This window comes from Parasteatoda tepidariorum, chromosome 2, assembly GCF_982258835.1.
Source record: "Parasteatoda tepidariorum strain Cologne lab strain chromosome 2, Ptep-v5.0, whole genome shotgun sequence".
Lineage (NCBI taxonomy): Eukaryota > Metazoa > Arthropoda > Arachnida > Araneae > Theridiidae > Parasteatoda > Parasteatoda tepidariorum.
In genome coordinates, this window is record NC_141756.1 from 27,194,332 (window position 1) to 27,215,670 (window position 21,339).

The 21,339-nt window shown below is 31.8% G+C and overlaps 1 protein-coding gene across 1 annotated transcript in view; it reads left to right on the forward strand.

The window, feature by feature from the left end:
* Hs3st-B (Heparan sulfate 3-O sulfotransferase-B) overlaps positions 1 to 8,790 on the forward strand; it is a 34,711-nt gene extending 25,921 nt beyond the window's left edge. The window contains exon 2 of the mRNA XM_016047921.4: positions 6,742 to 8,790. Coding sequence (XP_015903407.1) covers positions 6,742 to 7,366 — 625 coding nt within the window. The 3' untranslated portion in view covers positions 7,367 to 8,790. The remainder of the gene's footprint in view (positions 1 to 6,741) is intronic.
* The last annotated feature ends 12,549 nt before the right edge of the window (positions 8,791 to 21,339 follow it).

Consider the following 21,339-nt stretch of genomic DNA (forward strand, 5'->3'; position numbering starts at 1 on the left):
ACGAAAGAATAAAAGAAAAAAAGGGAAATGAAATGAAATAAAAACAGTTCTTCCAGTCCTTTTCTATTTGCTACAGGATTGAGAGAACGTGTGGAAGAGGCCAGGGTTCGATGGAATAAAAAAGTTCTTTTGATCAATGGTTCGAATAGTAGAGGCTCTTAACTTCGTTTTTCTGGAGCATTTTTTCCTCTTATTTTTATTCTCGACTATTGTGAGGTATTAAAACGTATATTGAATTGTTTTGGAGAGTTTTGAGTTGAAAGTAGACACTCGAATAGATTTTGGCGCGAGAATTGGCGATAGTAGAAGCAAGAATGTCATCAAATGTTGATGGATTTTATGTGCCTAGTTAAATTCTACATTTATCTGTTGATCCGTGCAAACAATTAAGTTTTCTCCAGAAAATTTAGTTTCTTTTTAAATCTTCACAATTTAGAAAATAAAATTACGCCACTGGAAATAAAATACTTATACATGGCAATAAATTGTTGGTGAACTATTTATATTGGACATATCTTAAAACGTGCGCCTATGAAAATGTATAGTGATAATAAAATAGAACACTTAGAATAACTTTTGATCAAATGGGTTTTATAGGGTGAAGTCAAATATGCAGACGATACTTTAAGTTATAAAATCAGTCACAAAAGCTAACTTTCTCTGAATAAACATGTTTTTTTTATGACGAATATGAATTTATTATATGAATAAACAATTTTTTTACGTTTTACAATAGAATGTAATTTTATGAGATAAAATGAAAAATTCCAGCTAAATTGATCAAATAGTTCATGAGAAATTTAAATTTAAATCTGCGACCCTTTCACGGATTTTATAATTGTATGCGAAAATTGCTCACTTAAGTTTAAAAGTATTCAAGATATGGCGAAATACGAAAAAAGTAAAATTCAAGGGTCTGAAGTTTGGACCTCTCTCCTAGCCAAGGGACCATATTTCCCAGATCGCAGGCAGCCACTATATTTTGGGATCAGATATTTCATTCTGTCAAAAAAAGGTATGTTTACTGTGGGAAAGTGAGTTTTTGTGTCGGGTTTCATAACGTAAAATATCGTCTGCCCAAATTAATTAGCATATTTGAGATCATCACTTTAAACCATTAAGATTAAGACCTAGAACGAAAAAATCCGATTATTAGATCTTGTTCTAAGTGGTCCGTTTTTAATTTTCTGTATTGTTCGTTTTGAAATGGCAATTCCACCTATTGAAGATCTATTTCCTTTATTGAATAGGTAATGATCATTATCATTGAATAATGATAGGCATTTTATATTTTTTCTTAATTCATAATAAGTTTTAAATTAGATTACGTTGCACTCCCTGTTTTATAAATCCATAACTCTCATCCAACAATTTTTCTAAAAAGTGCACCCGTAACTTATTTTTTTTTCGTTCGTTAAGGGGCACGACGAATTCGTTATTTATATGCTTTTTAAACTTCAGATCTAAAGCCATAGTAATCTGTTGTTAAACGTCTGCAAAAATATTACATTATTCGGAAATATGTACAGTTCGCCAAGAAATAACGGACCACCCATAACGGACCGTAATAGTTGATCTAATAATTGAGTGAATAACCTCAAATATGTTAATAAATTTTTGATTTAAGGTAGTCATATATATAGAAAATTATAGTATAGTCGTAAATGAATTTAAAGAAGTCTTACTGTTAAAATTTGATTTCTCAGAAACTATTCAACCTATGTCATTCAAATTTTGTATTTTGCAATGTAAAAATACATATTTTAAAATGATTCAAAAAATTGCATACCTTACAATTCAAAAGCTTTGCTGACTATTACTTAATAAAATAATAAAGATAAATAAAAAAAAAATTTACTAAAATGTATTTTTCCGTGGAATCATCTTTGAATTAAAGAATATTGTATCTGTGTTCAGAAAATATTTTAAATTAGCTTAAAAAGTTCTCGATATATGACAAAAAACGTAAAAGTAAAATTAACATTTAAGGGTCCAGACTTTGGATCGCTCTGCTGACCAAACTATGTAGACTATATTTCCTAGATTACGGCTACTCCCTATATCATCGGGGTTCGAAATCCGAATCGGTTAAAAAAAGGGCATGTTTATTTAGAAAAAGTACGTTTTTGCGTCTGATTTTGTAACTTAAAATATTGTTTGCACTATTAATCAGCATATTTGAGGTCACCTCCACAAACCATTATGATTGAGTCCTAGAACGTGAAGGTCCGATCATTAAATCAAAAGTTATACAGGAAGGTCCGTATTTTTGGAGTTCAGTAAAAAGAGTAACTTATGATTTATAGATAAGATTTTCACGCATTAGGACTCAATCTTAAAGATTCACGATAGTGGTTTAAGATATTCTTATTGATAACTGTAGACATTAGTATAATTTACGAAATAAGACAATACAGTTCAGTTTCTCCGAATAAAATGTGTTTTTTTCAATGGATTTGAATCCTTACACTCAAAATATGTGGAGAAGCTGATATGTGGAAAATATGGTTTCATTGGTTAGAAAAAACGGTTCAAAGTTTGGACTTCTCAGCGCTAATTTTTATTTATGAGTATTTCGCCATATCTCGATATATCTTTAGGTGAATTGAAAAGTTTTTGGATACAATTATAAAATTCATATATCCGAAGATTAGTCCGTGCAAAAAATAATTTAAATAACTATTTATTATTTTTTTGTTGTTGATAATAATCGAATATATAAATAGACTTTCAAAATCAAACTTTGCAATTTGAACGGAATCAGTCGAATACTTAATACTTATTGTCGAATGCATAGTTAACGAGTTAGTTATCATCGAATACTTAGTTGCGTCAATTAGTTAGTTAGTAGAATACTTATTTAGTACTCTTTAGAAATCAAATTTTAACTACACGACTTTTTTAAGTATTTGATTTTTCAAAACTATTGCGTTCATCTCGCATATTTTGAGGTAAGGAATCTAAATCTCTTGGAAAAAGTGTATGTTAATTCAGTGAATGTGTCTAATTTAGTAACTTAAAACATCGTTGGCATGAATTAATTATCATATATGGATCAGGTCCTTGAACCAGTAAGATTGAGTCCTATAGTACGGGAAAATCTGATCATTAAATCAAAATTATTCATGGTGTTCATTTCTCGTTTTTGCGTACTGTACAGGAATAAGAAAGATAGGTTGATCGTTATCGAAGCTTTAATATAATGTATTTTTCTAATACTGTATACTGCCGTACAAATTAAAAAACAATGTAAGTGATAAGTTCCGAAAAGTGATAAGTTTCCGCTTTGATAATAAGCGTAAGGGTAAGTTTCAACTTTGTAACTACTTTCCTTCCACTGCTTATGCTATGAACGCTAAAGGATAATTTTTAAAACTAATAAAACAAAATTTATTAACATTAAAAGAATATTTTTTGTTTTATAATAATATGAAAATGCCAGATATATAAAGTCTCAATTTTGAAATTTGGTCACGTTGATTTTTTTATTGCGCAAACTATCTTCAAAGTGTATTGCATCCATGATTCAAATACTTTCATTAACATTGGAAAATAAAGATATTTATTTAAAATATTTATTTTTTTAAACGCAATATTTAATAGCAGAAAATGGTTGTGCCGAAACTCCAAGCTACAAGACGAAAAAAAACCAAGACATATTAAATTACGCATACTTCTTCTTTTATATAAAACAAATTTAACATACAAAACGGTACTAAAATAGGCACCATAAAAAAAGATAATAAAAAATATGGAAAGCAACATTACACCAGGGTTGTTCTTTAAGAGAAAAAATAAGATTTGGGGTCCCCTCAGCTTTATATTTCTTCCATAAAGCTACCAGAAAATCCATTCAAGAGGAAACGCAACAGAAATCTCTGACAATAAAAGATTCGGGATTGTCGGAAAAAAAGGAAAGAAAAAATACGTACGGTCCAGCGGCTTCTAATATGCTAAGGTGGAAAAAATATATGACAACTCCTGACGAATTTCTGGAGCTATGTTTCTATGGAGCTATGTTTTTTGTTATTCAAGGCATTCTATTTTTGTCAGTATCGCGGTCCCTTCTGCGTTGTTGGATATGTTATCAAGGTTTGAGTTCCTCGTGCAGACGATCCTCCCCTCTCCCAGTCCTTCTTGCTTAATATGTCAGTGTCACCTGGTCTATTCGGGGGTTCTTTTATTATGTGAAGTCATAGAGAATAAAAATGCTTATAAAGAGGGATGAATATGGGGAAGATGCTATAAAAATTACCCTTTTCAATTTTAGAATAAAAATATTCTTCGTGGGGAGAATATGGAAGATAATAAATAATAAATGTATTTAGGAAATATTTGCAGCAATAAATAGCGATAGTTTTATTTGCTTTATATATTTCTGATCTCTTAAGCATATGGGAAAAGAAAATTTTATGGAAGGTTTTTGGTTCAATTTGTGAGGATTGACATTGGAGGATCAGAACAAAGAAAGAAATCGATAAAAAATATGAGAAACCATACATTTTAGTATATATAATAAAAAAATAATCTAATGGTTTGTACACATCCTAAAAATGGTCTTGGAAAAAATGTCAAAAGATTAATAGACGGAAAGCCTGGAGGATCAAGATCTAGAGGAAACTCTATTTTGCAACATTTTTTTTATTGGTCTCATTTTCTTGTAGTTGAAAGTTTGTGAATAATTTCAGGTAATTGTTCAATTTTCTCTTTCCATACAGCGGAAAACCTTGAACTAGATGTAAAGAAAAAAATTCCAAAGCATCTTAAATCACTCAAAATTACCAATGATAAAAAAACTACAACTGAAAAGAAGGATCCAAAATCTTAAACTCTACAAGGCAGCAATTCCAGGGATGCCTTATGGATAAACTTATTGGATATTAAAAGTTTTAAAAATTAAATATAAAATTCAACACCACAATTTTTTAAATTTTATTAACTACATTACATTAATTAATAATACATGGCCACAAAACCGAGTAAATTTCTGTTCTCACGATGGCAATGAAAACCCAAAACGAATTGAGCTTTAACTTGGGCAGAAATGAAAAATTAGGAACCAAAACAAACTGTGCTGTATTTTCATTTCAATTCCGTTTATTAATTTAGGCAGGTTACCTAATAGTTGAGAGAGATATTTCAGTTTTAATGAGGCGTAATAGTTTACGAAGAGAGGCATTTTGATGAATAAGTAGAACATAATCAACCAAATTAACAAACCTTTGTGCTACTTATGTTGAATACCATATTCAGCCTAAATTTGTGTTTCAAACCTGGAACATTACTATTTTACTTCTTTTGTTACTACATTGTAAGACATTTTAGTGTATCTTTAGACAAAAAATGGGGGGAATTCTTTTGCACCAAATTGATGATCATACTTAATTCTTCGTTCATGGTAGTTCTTGGTTTAATGAAACACAAAAAATGTTCTTTTACACTATTTGGTGTAAAATAACTGGTACTATTTTTGATATTCAGTAACACTGAAATTTCTCGCTACTGTAAGATGTGATACACGTAAGAGTGAATAAAAAGTTATATTCAGGATACAATATAAAGTAAGAATCATTAATTTCGGATACATACAAATACTAATTTTTAAAATAAAATTAGTTTGTCAATCAAACATACACACAGCACATGTAGTATATTATTTTGAATTCGAACTAGGGTTAACAGAACAGATGCGGATCGAAATGAAATGTAAGAAAAATATTTAATACTATTGACCGATACTTAAGAAATAAAATATAATTCTCCTTATTACATAACTAAAAACATCTTGCTTCTGTAGATGTTTCGTAGCATTGAAGATAACTATAAGTTCAAGCCATATTGTACTCGGTTGTAAACAATCTACTGGTGATATCAGTAATATACCAAAATTGGTGCCTTCGGTAGTGAAAATAATTCATAGATAATGTAATGCCTGGAATATTTTTTAGGATTGGTGTTTAGATTTGACTACTATTCTCTAAAGTGTATATCAATGTTAAAATTGGTGTAAACTTAAAGTGTTCCTTAACAAAATTCTTTCGGTTGTTCAACCTGAAATTCGAAGAGACACTACCCAAAAGTTCTTACGGTGCATGTCTTTTTACTCATTTTTTCGGATTTATGATTGAATAAAAAAATTAAAACTGTTGAATCTGATATCCAAATACTGAAATTTATAATTGTGAATTATATTTCGCAGAGTTTTGTGAACTGTTTTTAGAAACAGTGCCATCACTCATACAAAGACAAACTAAAATGAATCAGTATCCAATGAACAAGGGAAGCAGTTTGAAAGGAGCAGAGATAGCAGGTACGAGGGGTAATGAGCGCAACGAGCAGGACAAGGGATTCCTCATTAAGTAAAAATTGAGTTTCTAACAAACATAATAGGTTTAAGATGTAAAAGATATTTCGGAAGGGGTAAAATTTCAGGACCGATCAGTTGACCCTATGAACGACTATTTATGTGTGACAAAATAAAATAAAAAGATAAATAAAACCTTTCGAAATTCAATCTACATTACTTCATTACAAGTAATATTTTAACTTGTAGGATGAGCAGTTACCAATCACTATTGTTTACCCTGTAAGAAAATAAACAAATGTATTTTTTCACATCATCATCTCTATGTATTTTTCACAATGTATTTTTTCACCCATCAACAGTATCTAAATATTATTTTGTAAAAATCAAAGACATTGTGCTACATTTATTTTATAACTTTTTCTTTACTATTGCAGACAACAAATGCCGACGAGTTTGGATGGCCAAATAACAATGGAAAAAACTCCAAGTTACTTCATCACTAGAGAAGTTCCTCATCGTCTTCATCGCATGTCGCCATTGGTGAAGCTCATTGTTGTGGTCAGAGACCCAGTCACGAGAGCAATCTCGGACTACACCCAAACAGCCAGCAAGAGAGGCTTGGGCACCAGTCCATCCTTCGACAAAATGACGTTTCGAAACTCCACCACCGGATTGGTGGACACGTCCTGGAGTGCCATCAGGATCGGTGTGTACTCCAGGTTTCTGGAATGGTGGATAAAATTCTTCCACTTGAGACAAATCCACTTTGTAAGTGGAGAGAATCTCATCAAGGACCCTGCAGGTGAAATGGCCCTTGTCCAGGACTTCCTTGGTCTGAAGAGGATTATAACCGACAAGCACTTCTATTTTAACGAGACCAAAGGATTCCCTTGTCTTAAAAAGTCCGAAGGCAACGGGAATCCACACTGCCTGGGCAAGACCAAGGGCAGAACTCACCCCGATATTACTCCATCCACTATAACGAGGTTAAGGGACTTTTATAGGCCCTTCAACCTCAAATTTTATCAGATGGTGGGCAGGGACTTCGGATGGCTATGACAGGAAGGGTAATTGAAGGAAAAGGCCCTTCCACAAATCATATCAGGCAATGAAAATTGTGTTAGTGCTCTCTTCTACAAGCTTTTCGAAATCCTGAAGGAATGTTCGAAATTCGTTCTATATCGTCCGGTAACTCAATATATGTTTCTGAGCTTGTTCCATTTGAGTGTGTTTCATGATATTGTCTTCAAGGGGAAGACGTTCGCCAAACGTTCCGTTCCGTAATGGAATGGGAATTGAATTAAGAAAAGAACTTTGTATTTGATTTCCTCTTTATAAATAATTGTGATATATTTTTTTAGATTATCTATTTTATAAAAATTCATTCCAATTGAAGTTTAAAGAGAGACAAATTCCAAAACATATTGAAAGCAATTGTTATAAAAGGTGAAATTTTGTAATGCTTCTGAAATCAATATTATATTATTCATTGAAAGTGCTTTTAGGAAATTTAAAGATATTACTTTAAAACTTCTATCTTATTTTTGAAATATTTTTACAATTAATTAATACTTAATTTCGGTGTCTCATCTGAGCTCGAGGTTTTTCCAAATTGAATAAAATTATTATAATTATAAACATATTGTTGCAAAAATAAATAATACATTTGCAACTAAAAGTAGATTGAAATTGGCTTTCTTTTATCTGAAAATAGCAAAAAATAATTAATTTGTTCGAGAAAACTATTTTTCGAGAAATATTTTTTTTTTCTATAATAAATTAAATGAAAAATCTAAACAGCTTTAATGATAGAAATTACAACCTTTGTCCACAAATTGTGCTACAGCATTACATTTATATTTAACTCTTTCTTTTTAATAAAACAACTACAACTTTTTCTTGTAGATCTGTGTTTTTATGTAGTTTATTCAAAACTTTGCTTTTTTTTCATTTTTATTGTATTTTTCTAACAATGTGTTTACGAAACCTATAAAATTGAATATTTCTTAATTTACGACGAATTTTTTTAAAATCATATACGTTTTTTAACCGTTATTTACGTAAACTGTCTAATTTAACAATAAAAACTATTATACTTTTTTATTTCAATTTTTATAATCTGTGCAAATATTTTTCAATATTTGTGCAAATTTGTTTTCAATCTATGTTTATTAATTTACTATTGCATTGTTAACAAACTGTAAGATATTTTGTTTAAAAGTAAAGAATATTCTATATCAAACAATTTGTAATATACTTTTATGATTTCTGCTGACGCACAAAAATATATTTTAAATATTTTAAGCAATTTTTTAGTAAAAATATACGTCGTCGTTGTATTAGATTTATTTTCATGCTCAGCAAGCATTTGTGCTGATTCAAAATTTGTATGACACATGATTATTCTGATGCCATGTTTTTACAAAAAATCAATTTGTATAAATATTTGTAAATAAAGTGTATATTCATTATTATACTATCAACTTGTTTGTTTATTTAATCGAAACCTATTGCCTCACTATTTATTGCATGCTTAAACGATCTGCTTAGTAAAAATACTAGCATATTTTTCGATAGTTTTTACGTGTTTTAGCAGCGATTTTCCATTTTCATTTGAATCTACAGAATTTTCAGAAATCACCAGAAAATTGTTAAAATGAATGACATTTTTAAAAAAAATATGTGCTTATTGATCCCGCACTGTCCTTTTCCCTTTTATTCATTAAATTTTTCGTTGCACTTACATTTACAGACTAATTGAGTACTTTTAAATTTTATGTGAGTTTCCACATTGCCAAAACAAAGTGCGTTAATCAAAATATCTTATAGTAAAATTCGTTTCGTAAACGATATTTCTTCTTCCTTCAGTATGGACCAAATCTGTCCCAACAAGTCGTTTCCGTTTGGTTGAATCAGATGCTAGATTTCTCCATCTATTGACGCCCATGATAAGGGCTCCGTCTTAATAAATGATGCTTATTTCCGAAAGCCAGCACTGTCTACGCTTATTTTGAAAATGTCTCAAAACAGGGCTCGAAAAACCGCCCGTCCTCGGCGGTCAAAAATTCTCCGCGGACAACAAATTTCTCGAATCCAACGTCCGCGCGGACAGCCATTTTCCCGTTAATGTTCGTGATATACTTTCAATTTTTGTTATCTTACAGGAGTCTAGCTCCTCACTTCTAAAATTACCCACTAATCTCGAAATACAGCAACATACTGCGTATGGTGGAATTGATGTTTTCTCTGTCTGGGAGTACTGCAGCGGTTGAAAGGGGCTTTTCAGCAATGTACTTACAAAAAAACACATTACGTACTGGTCTTAAACAAGAAGCGTCAACCGCAATTATGAACATCTACCTAAATGAAAAACTTCTTCCAGATTTCTGTGCAGAAACCTCTGTAAATCATTGGCTTGATTGTGGAACTGGCAAACGTCGTATTTGATTATTTTAAAAAACGCAGTACCATCGGATAAATTGACATGATAATTGACAAATAACCTTTGTTATTTAAGTTATTTTATTAAAGAAATAAATTATTTCATTAAAGAAATACTACTAGGTTTTACTATTAGTAACCTAGTATTTCTTTTATTACCGTATAATGTTATTCTAGTATTTGCAATCCTAGTAACCACTAATTCATTGTGCAATTTATATAATTGTTAGCAATAAATAAGAGAAAATTATATTTTTATTTATTTAGAAGCGACGGGTTAGTTTCAAAGGAGGACGGGTACATAGTTGGACAAGCCGTCCTCGGGGACGGGCAAAGTTTCTGAGTTTTTTCGAGCCCTGTCTCAAAACGTCAGTATGGAGAAAAGCTACAGTTTTGCGAAAATGAAAAGTTTCGGTGGTCTAATTTTTTAATATTTAAAAACTTACTCCAATGCTGCATTATCTGGGCTCAAAAAAATTTGCAAAAACTGAGAACAAAGCAGTGATTTTGATAATTTTCATCTATGTTGAAAATGTTGCCAAAAAGGTGACTTTTAAAAAAGTTTAATAACTCTTAAAATATTTAAGTTATTTATTAGTTCTATATCCCAAATAATTCTTCCCTCCAAGATTATATAGAGAGTTTAAAATCATCGCAATGCTTCAAGTTTAGGGCACTTAACTTGAACTAAAAAAACAAGCATGCATGATGCGTGGTGGCTCAGGGAGAACGGCCTGGTTTCGAATCCCAGCGATGGCTGGTTGAAACGAATTCTACTCCCGCCAACGACAGCGCTGACGTAAAACATAGTCAGGGGTAGACGAATCATGGGTCAGAGTCTCCTTGCCGTCAGATTAACCGTGGGAGGTTTAGTGGTTTTTCTCTCCGTGTGAGGAAAATGAGGGTTAGCTCTATCAAAAAGTTCTCTCTGAAGACAAATTTCTCCCAATACTTGATGCAGGAGTTCCCCTGCCTTCTGAATTTAGTTTAAAATTACAAGGCTACGGAGTTGAACATTAGTAGTCGTAAACCCGTAAAATTGGGTGGGCTGTTCAACGGCGGTTATAAAATAAAATAAAATTAGTTTGTGTTTAGAGATTGAACATTTTTGCTTAGGATCTCACACGCTTATGTACGTAAGTTCTGTGCAGCGCAGTTATTACAGAACAACCTCCTTTTTTTAATGAGCTTGCGCAGAAAGCACGCTCATGAAGGAGTAAGATGCTACGTGAAAATGTCAAATACTTCGATTAAATTTAGAAACGTGAACTTCGTGCAACTAAAATAACAATTCTAAACGTCCCTATTTTTAACGAAAGGAAAACGAAATAGGATTTGCTCTCATGTTTACTTCAAACTTCGGCAAAATTCTTTATGTTTAAAGTGAGGAATTGAATTTTTTTTTTACTCGAACTGACTACAAATTTTACGCAATTCAAATTTCAAAAATCTCAAGTGTAAGAAATTTCAGGCAAGTGTATGGGAAATGGTTCTTCACCTTAAAAAAACATCCATGATTGCATTTTCCAGCTTTCTAAACCTTCAAAAAAAAAAAAATCAATCCAATCCTAATGGGGTGAGAGCTTGAAATTGGAGGACCACCTCTGCAGGTGTATACGATGAGTTTGCACAAAATTTGTTTTTTATTATATTTTATAAATCTTGTTGTACAGTCGATACAATATCGAATTTAGGATAACCAATGTTCAGCTCCGTAGCTTTGTAATTTTGAACTAAATTCAGAAGACAGGAGAACTCCTGGGTCAAGTATTGGGAGAAATTTGTCTTCATGGAGAACTTCTTGATAGAGCAAACCCGCATTTTCCTTACACCACTAAACCTCCCACGGTTAGCCTAACGTCAAGGAGACTCTAACCCATGATTCGTCTACCACTGACTATATTTTGCGTCAGCACTGTCGTTGGCGGGAGCCGGGTGTAGAATTCGCATCAACCGGCCATGGCTGGCATTCGAAACCGGGTCGATTCACAACTCATCATGCGCGCTTGTTTTTTTATATTTTATAACCATCGTTGAACAGACGACGCAATTTTACGGATTTACGACTACTAATGCTCAACTCCGTAGCCTTGTAATTTTGAACCCAATCCAGAAGACAAGGGAACTCCTGGATCAAGCATTGGGAGAAAGTTTCCTTCACGAAGGACTCTTTGATGGAACTAACCCGCATTTAAGTTACGCGAAGAGAAAAATCACAAAAAACTTCCACGGTTAGTCTGACGGCAAGGGGACTCTAACCAATGATCCGTCAACCACTGACTACATTTTACGTCAGCACTGCGGTCAGTGTGGGTGCCGTGTGTGAAATTCATATCGACCAGCCATCGTTCAGATTTGAACCCGGTTCACTTCATTAGAAGTCGAACGCTCTATCCCCTGAGCCACCACAGGTTTTGCTCGCTTGCTTGTAATTTTGCTTCCGGAAATGTGTTAAAAGTGCAAAGTAAAAGCAAAACAAAAACAAATATGAAATTTCTAAGTAATTTAATTGATAAGTAATTCTGTAATGCGAGGTAAAAGTGATAATTCTGTAAAAATATATAGCAAAAAATTATCAGTTATTGAAAAATTTATGTTCAAGCACTTGCCGACCGCCCTGTGTAGGGGTCAGGGAGCTGGCCTTGCATAAGAAAGGTTCTGTGTTCGAATCCCGGGCAAGGTATGGATGTTCTTTCATTCTCTGTACTATCTGTCTTCACTGTGAGAGCATCGTTGGCCCACCCAATATGGTGCCCCTGAAAAAGTGGCCAACAAATCTGCCCTTCAGATGTCTGCATGACGGAAGGTCATTCTCCAGGTGGGCATTGCGAAAAAAATGTTCAAGTACTTTTAAAACCAGAATTATAAATAAAATCAATGCAAATTCAATTTCCAATCTATATTGAAACAGTTTATGCATACTTTTTTCAGATTATCGTTTTAAATTTTAATTTGCACTACACTATGAGGCTTTGAATTATTATTATATCCAATAATTATCACGAACATTACTTAATCGCATCGCTTGATTTTTCAGAGGAAAAAAAAAGCAATTAATATAAATTTAGCTACTAAAGCAGTTCATAATAGCTATCTCGATAAAAAAAAACGGTTACTTACTTAAATAAGAAAAAAAAAGTAACCGACAGTAAGTAATTGAAAAGTATATCCGGCCATGCGTGACCAAAGTGCTAATCAGAACAGGAAGACTCGAAATTCAAATGGCGGTAGTTGAGAAAAAAAAAGAAATATTTAAAAAAGAGAGTTACTAAAAAAGAACACGACCAGCGAAGGTATATATCGCCATTTTTATTATTTTTTCTTTCCTTTATAGCTTTTTACAAGTTGCCGAAGCTGGAGTTAATTAAAAGTTTGAAAGTGCATTTCTTAAGGGTAGAGCGAAGATTTTTATATCCATTGGAGGATGGGGTCCAAAAAGAGAAAAAGAATAAAAATGAATCGTAAATTTGATTGCGTTTTATTGGAGAAAGTAGGCACAATAGGGGATCAAGGTAAAAAGGGAAAAGAAAAAAGGGAAAAATATCGATTTGGATATCTCAAAGAATGTCAACCGATGCGAGTCGGCGAAAACCAATAACTGAATTACTATCACGTTTGTCTGGTAAGGGAACGTCTGGAAATCGAACAGTTTTCTCAGTTTATTCTGTCGGTATTTAGGGGAAAGTATTATTTCATTTTTCATACTGATTTGTTCCTTCAGGGTGAAACTACGTGTAATGGTCTGAAATATATATGTTTTTAAAATAATTTTGATAGCGTAATTGAAATTAAAATTATATCTGCATTTTTTTTATGGGAGAGGGGAGAAAATAAATTTCTATTCGAAAATCTAAAAAACTATTTTTCATTAAAAATTTGGGCGAGATGTTCTTGTAAATTGCAGTTTAGGTGAATACTTGCTCTCAAAACTCGAAATCAATCAATTTTTATCTACCAAATCTCGATAACAAAAAAATAATTTATTTCTGAAATAATGACATCTATGAATTTACAATGGAGTATATTTTTCAATAAAATGTTCGTATTTTGAACAAAAAGGTACAAATTTACTGAAAAAACTTAATAATTACATAAAAAAAAAATAGTAACAAGATATATTTGTAATTATTTCTCGATTCTTTGACGAAAGTTTTTTATTTAATGTATTTTAAAAACAAAACTTTAAAATAAAAGCTCATTAACTGCTTTTTTTAAAAAAGACTGTTTGAATAAAATAATTAGTTAACTGCTAACTATTTTCAAATCATATTTAAAGAACAGGTTTACATTTGCACTCTAACGTGTGATACGTGTAGTTAATTGAAAGAAAACTTAAAAAAGAAAAGAAAAAAGAATAAGAACATAAAAGTAATGTATTGCAAGGTTATATGTTAGCATAAAATTTTTGTTTCAGTTTATGATGTATTTTTAAAACAACCCTCGAAAAAAGTTAGTTAATACTAATGCCTGCAAAGAAAAGATTTTATAAAATTTCTACGAATTTATGATTTATTTTTAGAACATGCTGCGGAAAAATCTGTAAATACTAGTGTGTACATAGAAAAGATTTTCAAAAAAAATTTCTTCGTTTTTATGATGCATTTTTAGAATATACTTCGAAAAAAGTCTGTTAATACTAATGCGTGCCTTGAGAGCCACGATGGCTCAGGGGATAAAGCGCTCGCCTTCCAATGAGGCAAACTGGGTTCGAATCCCAGTCGATACGAATTCCGCATTCGGCTTGTACCGACCACAGTGCTGACGTGAAATATCCTCAGTGGCAGACAGATCATGGGTTAGAGCCCCCTTGCTGTCAGGCTAACTGTGGGATGCTCTAGTGGTCTTCCTATCTATGTTACGCAAATGTAGATTAGCTCCATTAAAAAGTCCTCCACGAATAGAAATTTCTCCCAATACTCGACCCAGGAGTACCCTTGTCTTCTGGATTGGGTTCAAAATTACATGGTTACGGAGTTGAACATTGGTAGTCGTAAACCCATGAAATTGGGTCAGTTGTTCAACGACGGTTATAAAATAAAATATTAAATGCGTGATTAGAAAATATTTTCGAAAATTTCTGAGTTTATGATGTATTTTTAGAACGTACCTTCAAAAAAATCTGTAAATAATAATGAGTATGTGAAAAAGATTTTACAAAAAAAATTCCTTTGAGTTTATTATGTATTTTTAGAACGTAAGTAAAAAAAAGTTTGTACAAATATTAATAAATAATTAAAAAAGGCTTTTTTAATAAAAAAAATAATAATAATTTATTTATTTATTTTCTTTTCGTCCTCGTAAAGGATATGAAATTGAAATGAATTTTTATTGAAGCTCACTCTATAGCCTCACTATTTCTTCACAAAAGCTATCATTTCTTATAGATTCATGGGACATTACCTTGAGGTTCGACACGTTTATTGGACAGGTACATCCTCCTCCCACTTACTCCCCTGCATAGGAGACAGAGATGTGACATGTGCAGAAAAAGGGATGGACAAATGATAAGAGAAGATTTCTTCTAAACACGTGTGGGGGGAGGTAAATCTGACAGTGGAGGTCGATATATGGAATCAGAGCATCTTTTATTTTCCCTCTCAATCTCCAGCTATCACGCAAATGTTGTATTCATTGCATTTATTTGAAGAAAATAAAATATGTGAATCTCAAATGCAGTTTCTAATTAAAGTTCTAAAAAAGGAATTTGGAATGTGTCATAAAAGATCGAAAGAAAGAGCACAAGAAAAGTCGTCTGTTTTACAGGTGCAAAGCAGATTATTCTTCCGTAATAAAAAAAAATTCTGATGAATTTAACTTTTAGAGTTTGTATGTTTGGATTTGAAATTCTTAGAAGTCTTCTCAGTTTCAAATAATCTATATTTTGGTAAATATCTTTTAGATGATTGCACATACAAAAATTCGTAAAAGTTTAAAATCATTATTATTTCCAAATATCTTCGGCAGCATTTTAAAAAATGACTAAGATTCTTCTCCTTCATCAGTACTACAGCCTAGATCAGGCCATAGCTTTCTCAAATCGTTTCCACCAAACAATGGTTCGATAAAGGATTTTTGCCAACTCTAGATGGTTAACTTCTAGATGTAGTTAAACCAACATTTGTATGGTAGATATTTTTGTTCCAGCTGATTTTTAACATGTAAACTTGCTATTGGTATCATAATTTCCATGTCGATAGACATATTTCAGATATCTAATTCTGCAAAATTTATTATTCTTACTCCATCTGGGTGTCATTATTTACTATACAATTATAACTGTACGTAATTTCCTAAATATTTGTTTTCTTAATTGCTCGAAAAAGTGAAACGGAGACTTTTTCTCTACGAAGATAATTAAGTCGTTTATAATTCTCTTAATTAGTCATGTCAGCATATTTGGATATGGCCATGCCGTTATTAAAACTAAAACCACTGAAAAGTTTAGCACCAATCTCATGACAGCTTTGGATTTAATGAGAGTTTGCGAAATTGGAAGAATGCTCATTAAATTGAAAGTACACATAGAAAGAGCATTAGAATGCGCAAATAAATAATAAATGCATGAAATGTACTTGGTAATTTTGAAATAAAATTCTTTAATAGTAAAACGTGAGCGGTGGTGGCTATGGGGATAGAGCATTCGTCTCACAATGTAGTGAATCAGGTTCAAATCCCAGCTATTGCTGGTTGGTACGAATTCCGCACCCGGAACCGCACTGGACACAGTGCTGACGTAAAGTATCCTCAGTGGTAGACGGATCAAGGGTTAGAGTCCCCTTGCAGTCAGACTAATCGTAGGAGGTTTTAGTGGTTTCCCTCTCAAAGTAATGCAAATGCTGGTTCCATCAGAAGGTCATGAAGGCGAAATTTCTCCCAATACTAGATCCTGGAGTTCCCTTGTCATCTGGATTGGGTTCAAAATTGGCTGTGGCGTTGAACTATTTTAACCGTTAACTCAAAATTGGGGCTGCTGTTCAACGATGGTTACAAAATAAAATTAAAATGAAATAAAATAAAATAGCAAAACACAGATTTTAGTTAATGGGCTATGCTTTGGATATTAGCATTTTACTCAAATATATTTCAAGTCGAACCTGCACCCTTAGTATTCAATGTCAAGACGACATTTTCATTAAACACATTTTAACTGACTGCAGATAAGTTTAACATTTGAGAAAAAAAACTTTTGGGGCGCTTTTATCCTGATTTTCTAATCTTGTTTACTGAATTTTTACATCACTATCAATCAAATTTTGTACGATGTTAGGGCAGTTTTCATTACTTCAAAAAAAGTGTAGGAGAAAAGTGTGGTAAGTCCGTACAGCTAAGATTCGAAAACCTTTTACAGCTAAACTGTTTGACCTAGAAGCTATTAGATTGAATCAAGATATTCAATGTTTAGTCGTGTACCATTTATGAAAAGTCATAGATGAATAATTTTTTTTTATAAATTATTTTTTTGTCTAGAAAAAGTCAACTCTCCTAATCTTACCCCACTAGTGGGTAAAGTTGGCTGCACATATTAAAATGCTAGAATTTTGAGGAAAAAGTGACAAGCATATCTATTTCATATGGCAATTCAAAAAAATTATTCTTACAATTTAGATATACTCAAGACTGTACTAAAGGAGGGGGATTAGTAGACTATTGTAGACTTTTTCCTCTCCTGCACTACAGCTTTCGTGGGTACCACATAGACACACATCAATGAGAAGAGGAGGAAAATCGGGCAGTATCCGGAAAGAAAGAAGAGAACAGAAGCACCCAAGAATGTAAAGGTTATCAAAACGAAACAAAACAGTTCAACTGTTGGACTAAATCCTTATTGTTTGTTAGGGTACTATTCTTTAGTAAAATTATAATAAACTGGACTTAAAATAATTTGCGTAACTGTAATGATCAACAAATATGGCTAGTGTTAAAACTTAACATTAGAGAGCTGGCATAGCGAAAAACATTTATGTACACAGAAGCCGTGAATTAATCAACAACAGCACGTCAATAGGGTTAGTCCTTCTTCTTGACTAGTAAAGTGTAATTTACTGCTTCTCCTCTGGAAAACAGAACTATTTCGGCGCAATCGAGGTACTCGGTCTCAACCCACTACCTTACCTTAATTACCCCCACGCACCCCTAACTCAGTTACCTAGTCTGTGGCACATTATAGTTATTTCTGTCTCTTGCGCTAATGATCTTAAACTAACCAATTAAGCCTAATCAGTTTATTAATTGTGTATTAAAAGTTATATTTTATTATATAATATTAATGGTCAGGTAAGATGCATTTTTAGCTCAATCTTTGTTCAGTTTTATTATTCAGTCTCAAACATTGCATAACATTTTTTCCCTTTTGTGTTCTTTTTATCTTATCGATCGTACCTGATTGTATCGACTTGAAGATTAACTACATCTTATTTCTTCTTCTGGAATGGCAACAACAGTGTATTCGCTCCCCGAGGACAATCTCGGAGACCCAAGTTGTTCCTTCGGCTGAGTAAACCGAGGGATGTCTTGCAAGGAGGCAGGGAAGCGTTAAAGAAAAGGGAAAGTAAACTTTTCAGAAAGGGAAAAAGTAGGGAAGATTTCTATTTGAATCGGACAAAGGGATATTCGTCTTGCATAAGAAGAAAAAGAATCTGTCAAGTACACAAAGATTAGTTTTTTCCCCTTAAAAAGTATCGTGTGCTGAGAGAAATGTTGTAAGCTGTGAGGAAGTGTCACTGTCGAATGGTTGCGGGTTATTTTAAGCATAAGGTATTGAATCTCGTTTTTCAGGAAAGCGGGGGAAATGTAGTTGATGCAGTGATATAAATGAAAATGATTCGAATTTGGTTATTTTTTAAAACTAATTTTATTCTTTTTAAATTTTTCTTGACCAGTAATTATTTAGTTACTAACAGTTTTTTTGCTACATTTTGTTCGGGATATCGCCGAAGCTGAAAAACCTAATAAGCCATTGCCATTTTTATTTATTTTATTTCATAGCCGTTATCGAACAGCCGATCCGAGTTTGAATTTACGACTAACAATGTTCAATTTCATAGCCTTGTAATTCTGAACCCAATCCAGAAGACAAGGAAACTCCTGGATCCAGTATTGGGAGAAATTTGCCTTCGCGGAGAGCTTTTTTTTACGGAACAAAGGCGGAATTGCATTGGTTTTATGGTGAGGGTTGCGTTACACGAACTCAAACTCATGATCCGTCTACCACTGGGAATACTTCAGGTCATCATTGTGGTCGGTACGAGTCTCATGCAGAATTCGTATTGACTAGTCAGTGCTGGGATTCGAACTTGTGTCACCACATTGGATGACAAGGACCCTTGAATCACCACAGCTCTATAAGCCAGTGTTGATTTGTATCACATCACTTAAAGACAGAAAACAAAATTATTGGTATTAATTATTCGAAGTTCATGAAAGGGCCCCAAATTAACCTGAAACACTACTCCCTACAGGTCACAATTCTATTCTTCGTTTTGCACATATTTTTCTAATAATTTTCTTAAATATACTCTACACAATTTTATTCTTTTGTCTATTGTTTATTTCATTTCCACGCGGTAATCCTCCTTTAAGGAACATAGCGGAATAACAGATTCAACTCATGTGTTATTTAATTTGATTAATTAAACTAAAAATACTATTAAGAATGTCCAGGAAAAACCTCACAAAATGTACTACAAAAGGCAAAAAAGGGGAAAAAAATGAAATGTACCAAAAAAACATTTTTTTTTTGTTGTCCAAGATGGGTTTTGTTAAAATAATTTTCTTTTTTTCCCTTCTTCTTCCTTTCCCTCCTTAACAAACTTACTTTAATGATTTCCACAAAACTCAGGGTAAGTTAATTTTTCTAAAACAACAGATAATTGAAATAAAGAGGCGAATGCTTAGATATTTTAGTTTTTCACAGTTCTTTTCTTTTACTTTACAATGTTAAAAAGTAAGTTAATACTTTAGTTGCAAATGGTGGAGAATTGTTTTATAGAGGAGGTGTGGAGAGAAAAGTTGATGAATAAAATAATTTTTATTTTGCAAAAGCATCTTCAAAAATCTAAAAGTTCATCTTCTAAAAATTTTAATAAGCGCAACACATTTCCATGGTAGGATAACGCGCTCCCAAGGATAGTACAAATTTGTCCCTTTCTCTTAAAGAGAAAACAGGTTACCAAACCATTAAACCAAAATCCATTATTAGGTGATTTATCAAACGTCTAACGAAGTGCAATGAAAAAAGTGAATTTATACGATTCAAAATTATTTGGTAACAAAAAACTTAAAGGATATATCAAAGGAGAACTTTTAATAGCCTTAAATTTCTATGTTAATACATAAGTTAAAGAATATCTATTTAATAGAATTTGCTTTTCACTACGTCTCATTACATTCGAAATTTTAAAGACAATTAAGTTAACATGATGTTAAATGTTGATATAATGTTAAATTTTAAAACTTTTTTTAACTCATTTACAACGTTCAATGCTTTAGGAAGTATTTTATAACAATAAATGCTTTAGAATTGCTTCATAACATTTTTCTAAAATAAAAAGGTGTGCACTAAACGCTTCATTATATTAGACATTTTATTATGGTAAATGCTCTAAAGTGTTTTATAACATTAACGTTTGTAACGTCCAACTTTTTAATAGTGTTTGATAAATATTATCGTTTTAAATTAACAAGCGTTTAAGAGGTGCTTTATTACATTAATTATAACATATTTAGAATTGATTTATAACATTTAGTTTTTAGAAGTTTATATTTTAGAGGCATCTTTTGCTACATTAAACATTTTATAATGATAAGCGCTTATTATTGTTTTGTAACAAGAAACGCTTTATAATAGTAAGCTTCTTGGAATAGTTTTACATTGCTAATTGTTTTAGACTGATTTCCTAAGATTAAATTTTTTATAAGATGCATGTTTTAGAAGTGTTTTTTATTGTTTCAAACTTTTATAATAATATACATTTTTGAAGTATTTTATAACATGAAACATTTTAAAGTATTATGCACCTTAAATTAGTTTTTTAACAGTTCAAATGTTAAATATTCTTAAATTTTTAATAAAGCAAGCATAAAAAATAGTTTAAGTACATTAATTATGTTCCAATTGTTTTTATCCAAATACACTCTTGATATAACATTACACTATTCAGAATTTTATATCTTGATTCATGTTGAAACGTTAAGCGTTTTCGAAGCATTTTATGAGCAATAAAAATTTTATAAACAATAGCACAAGTTTTTTATATACAATTAAATTTTTTGATGTTTAATGTTTTGGAAGTGTTTGATAACGTTAAACGTTTTATAAAGTCATACGTTTTAAGCCATTTTTAACGTTTCGAACATTAAACGTTTTGAAAACTTTTTTGATATTAATATAAAAGTATATATTAAGAACATTAAGTTATTATGAATTTTAATTTCTCAAATTTTTTTATACACTTTTGATGTAACACTACAGTTTATTAAGGATATCGTCTACTCAAAATTTTATCTATTGATTTATGTTGAAGTGTTAAGAGTTTTAGAAGTATTTATAAACAATAAGAAGTTTTAACGTTAAAAATTTTGGAAGTGTGAGA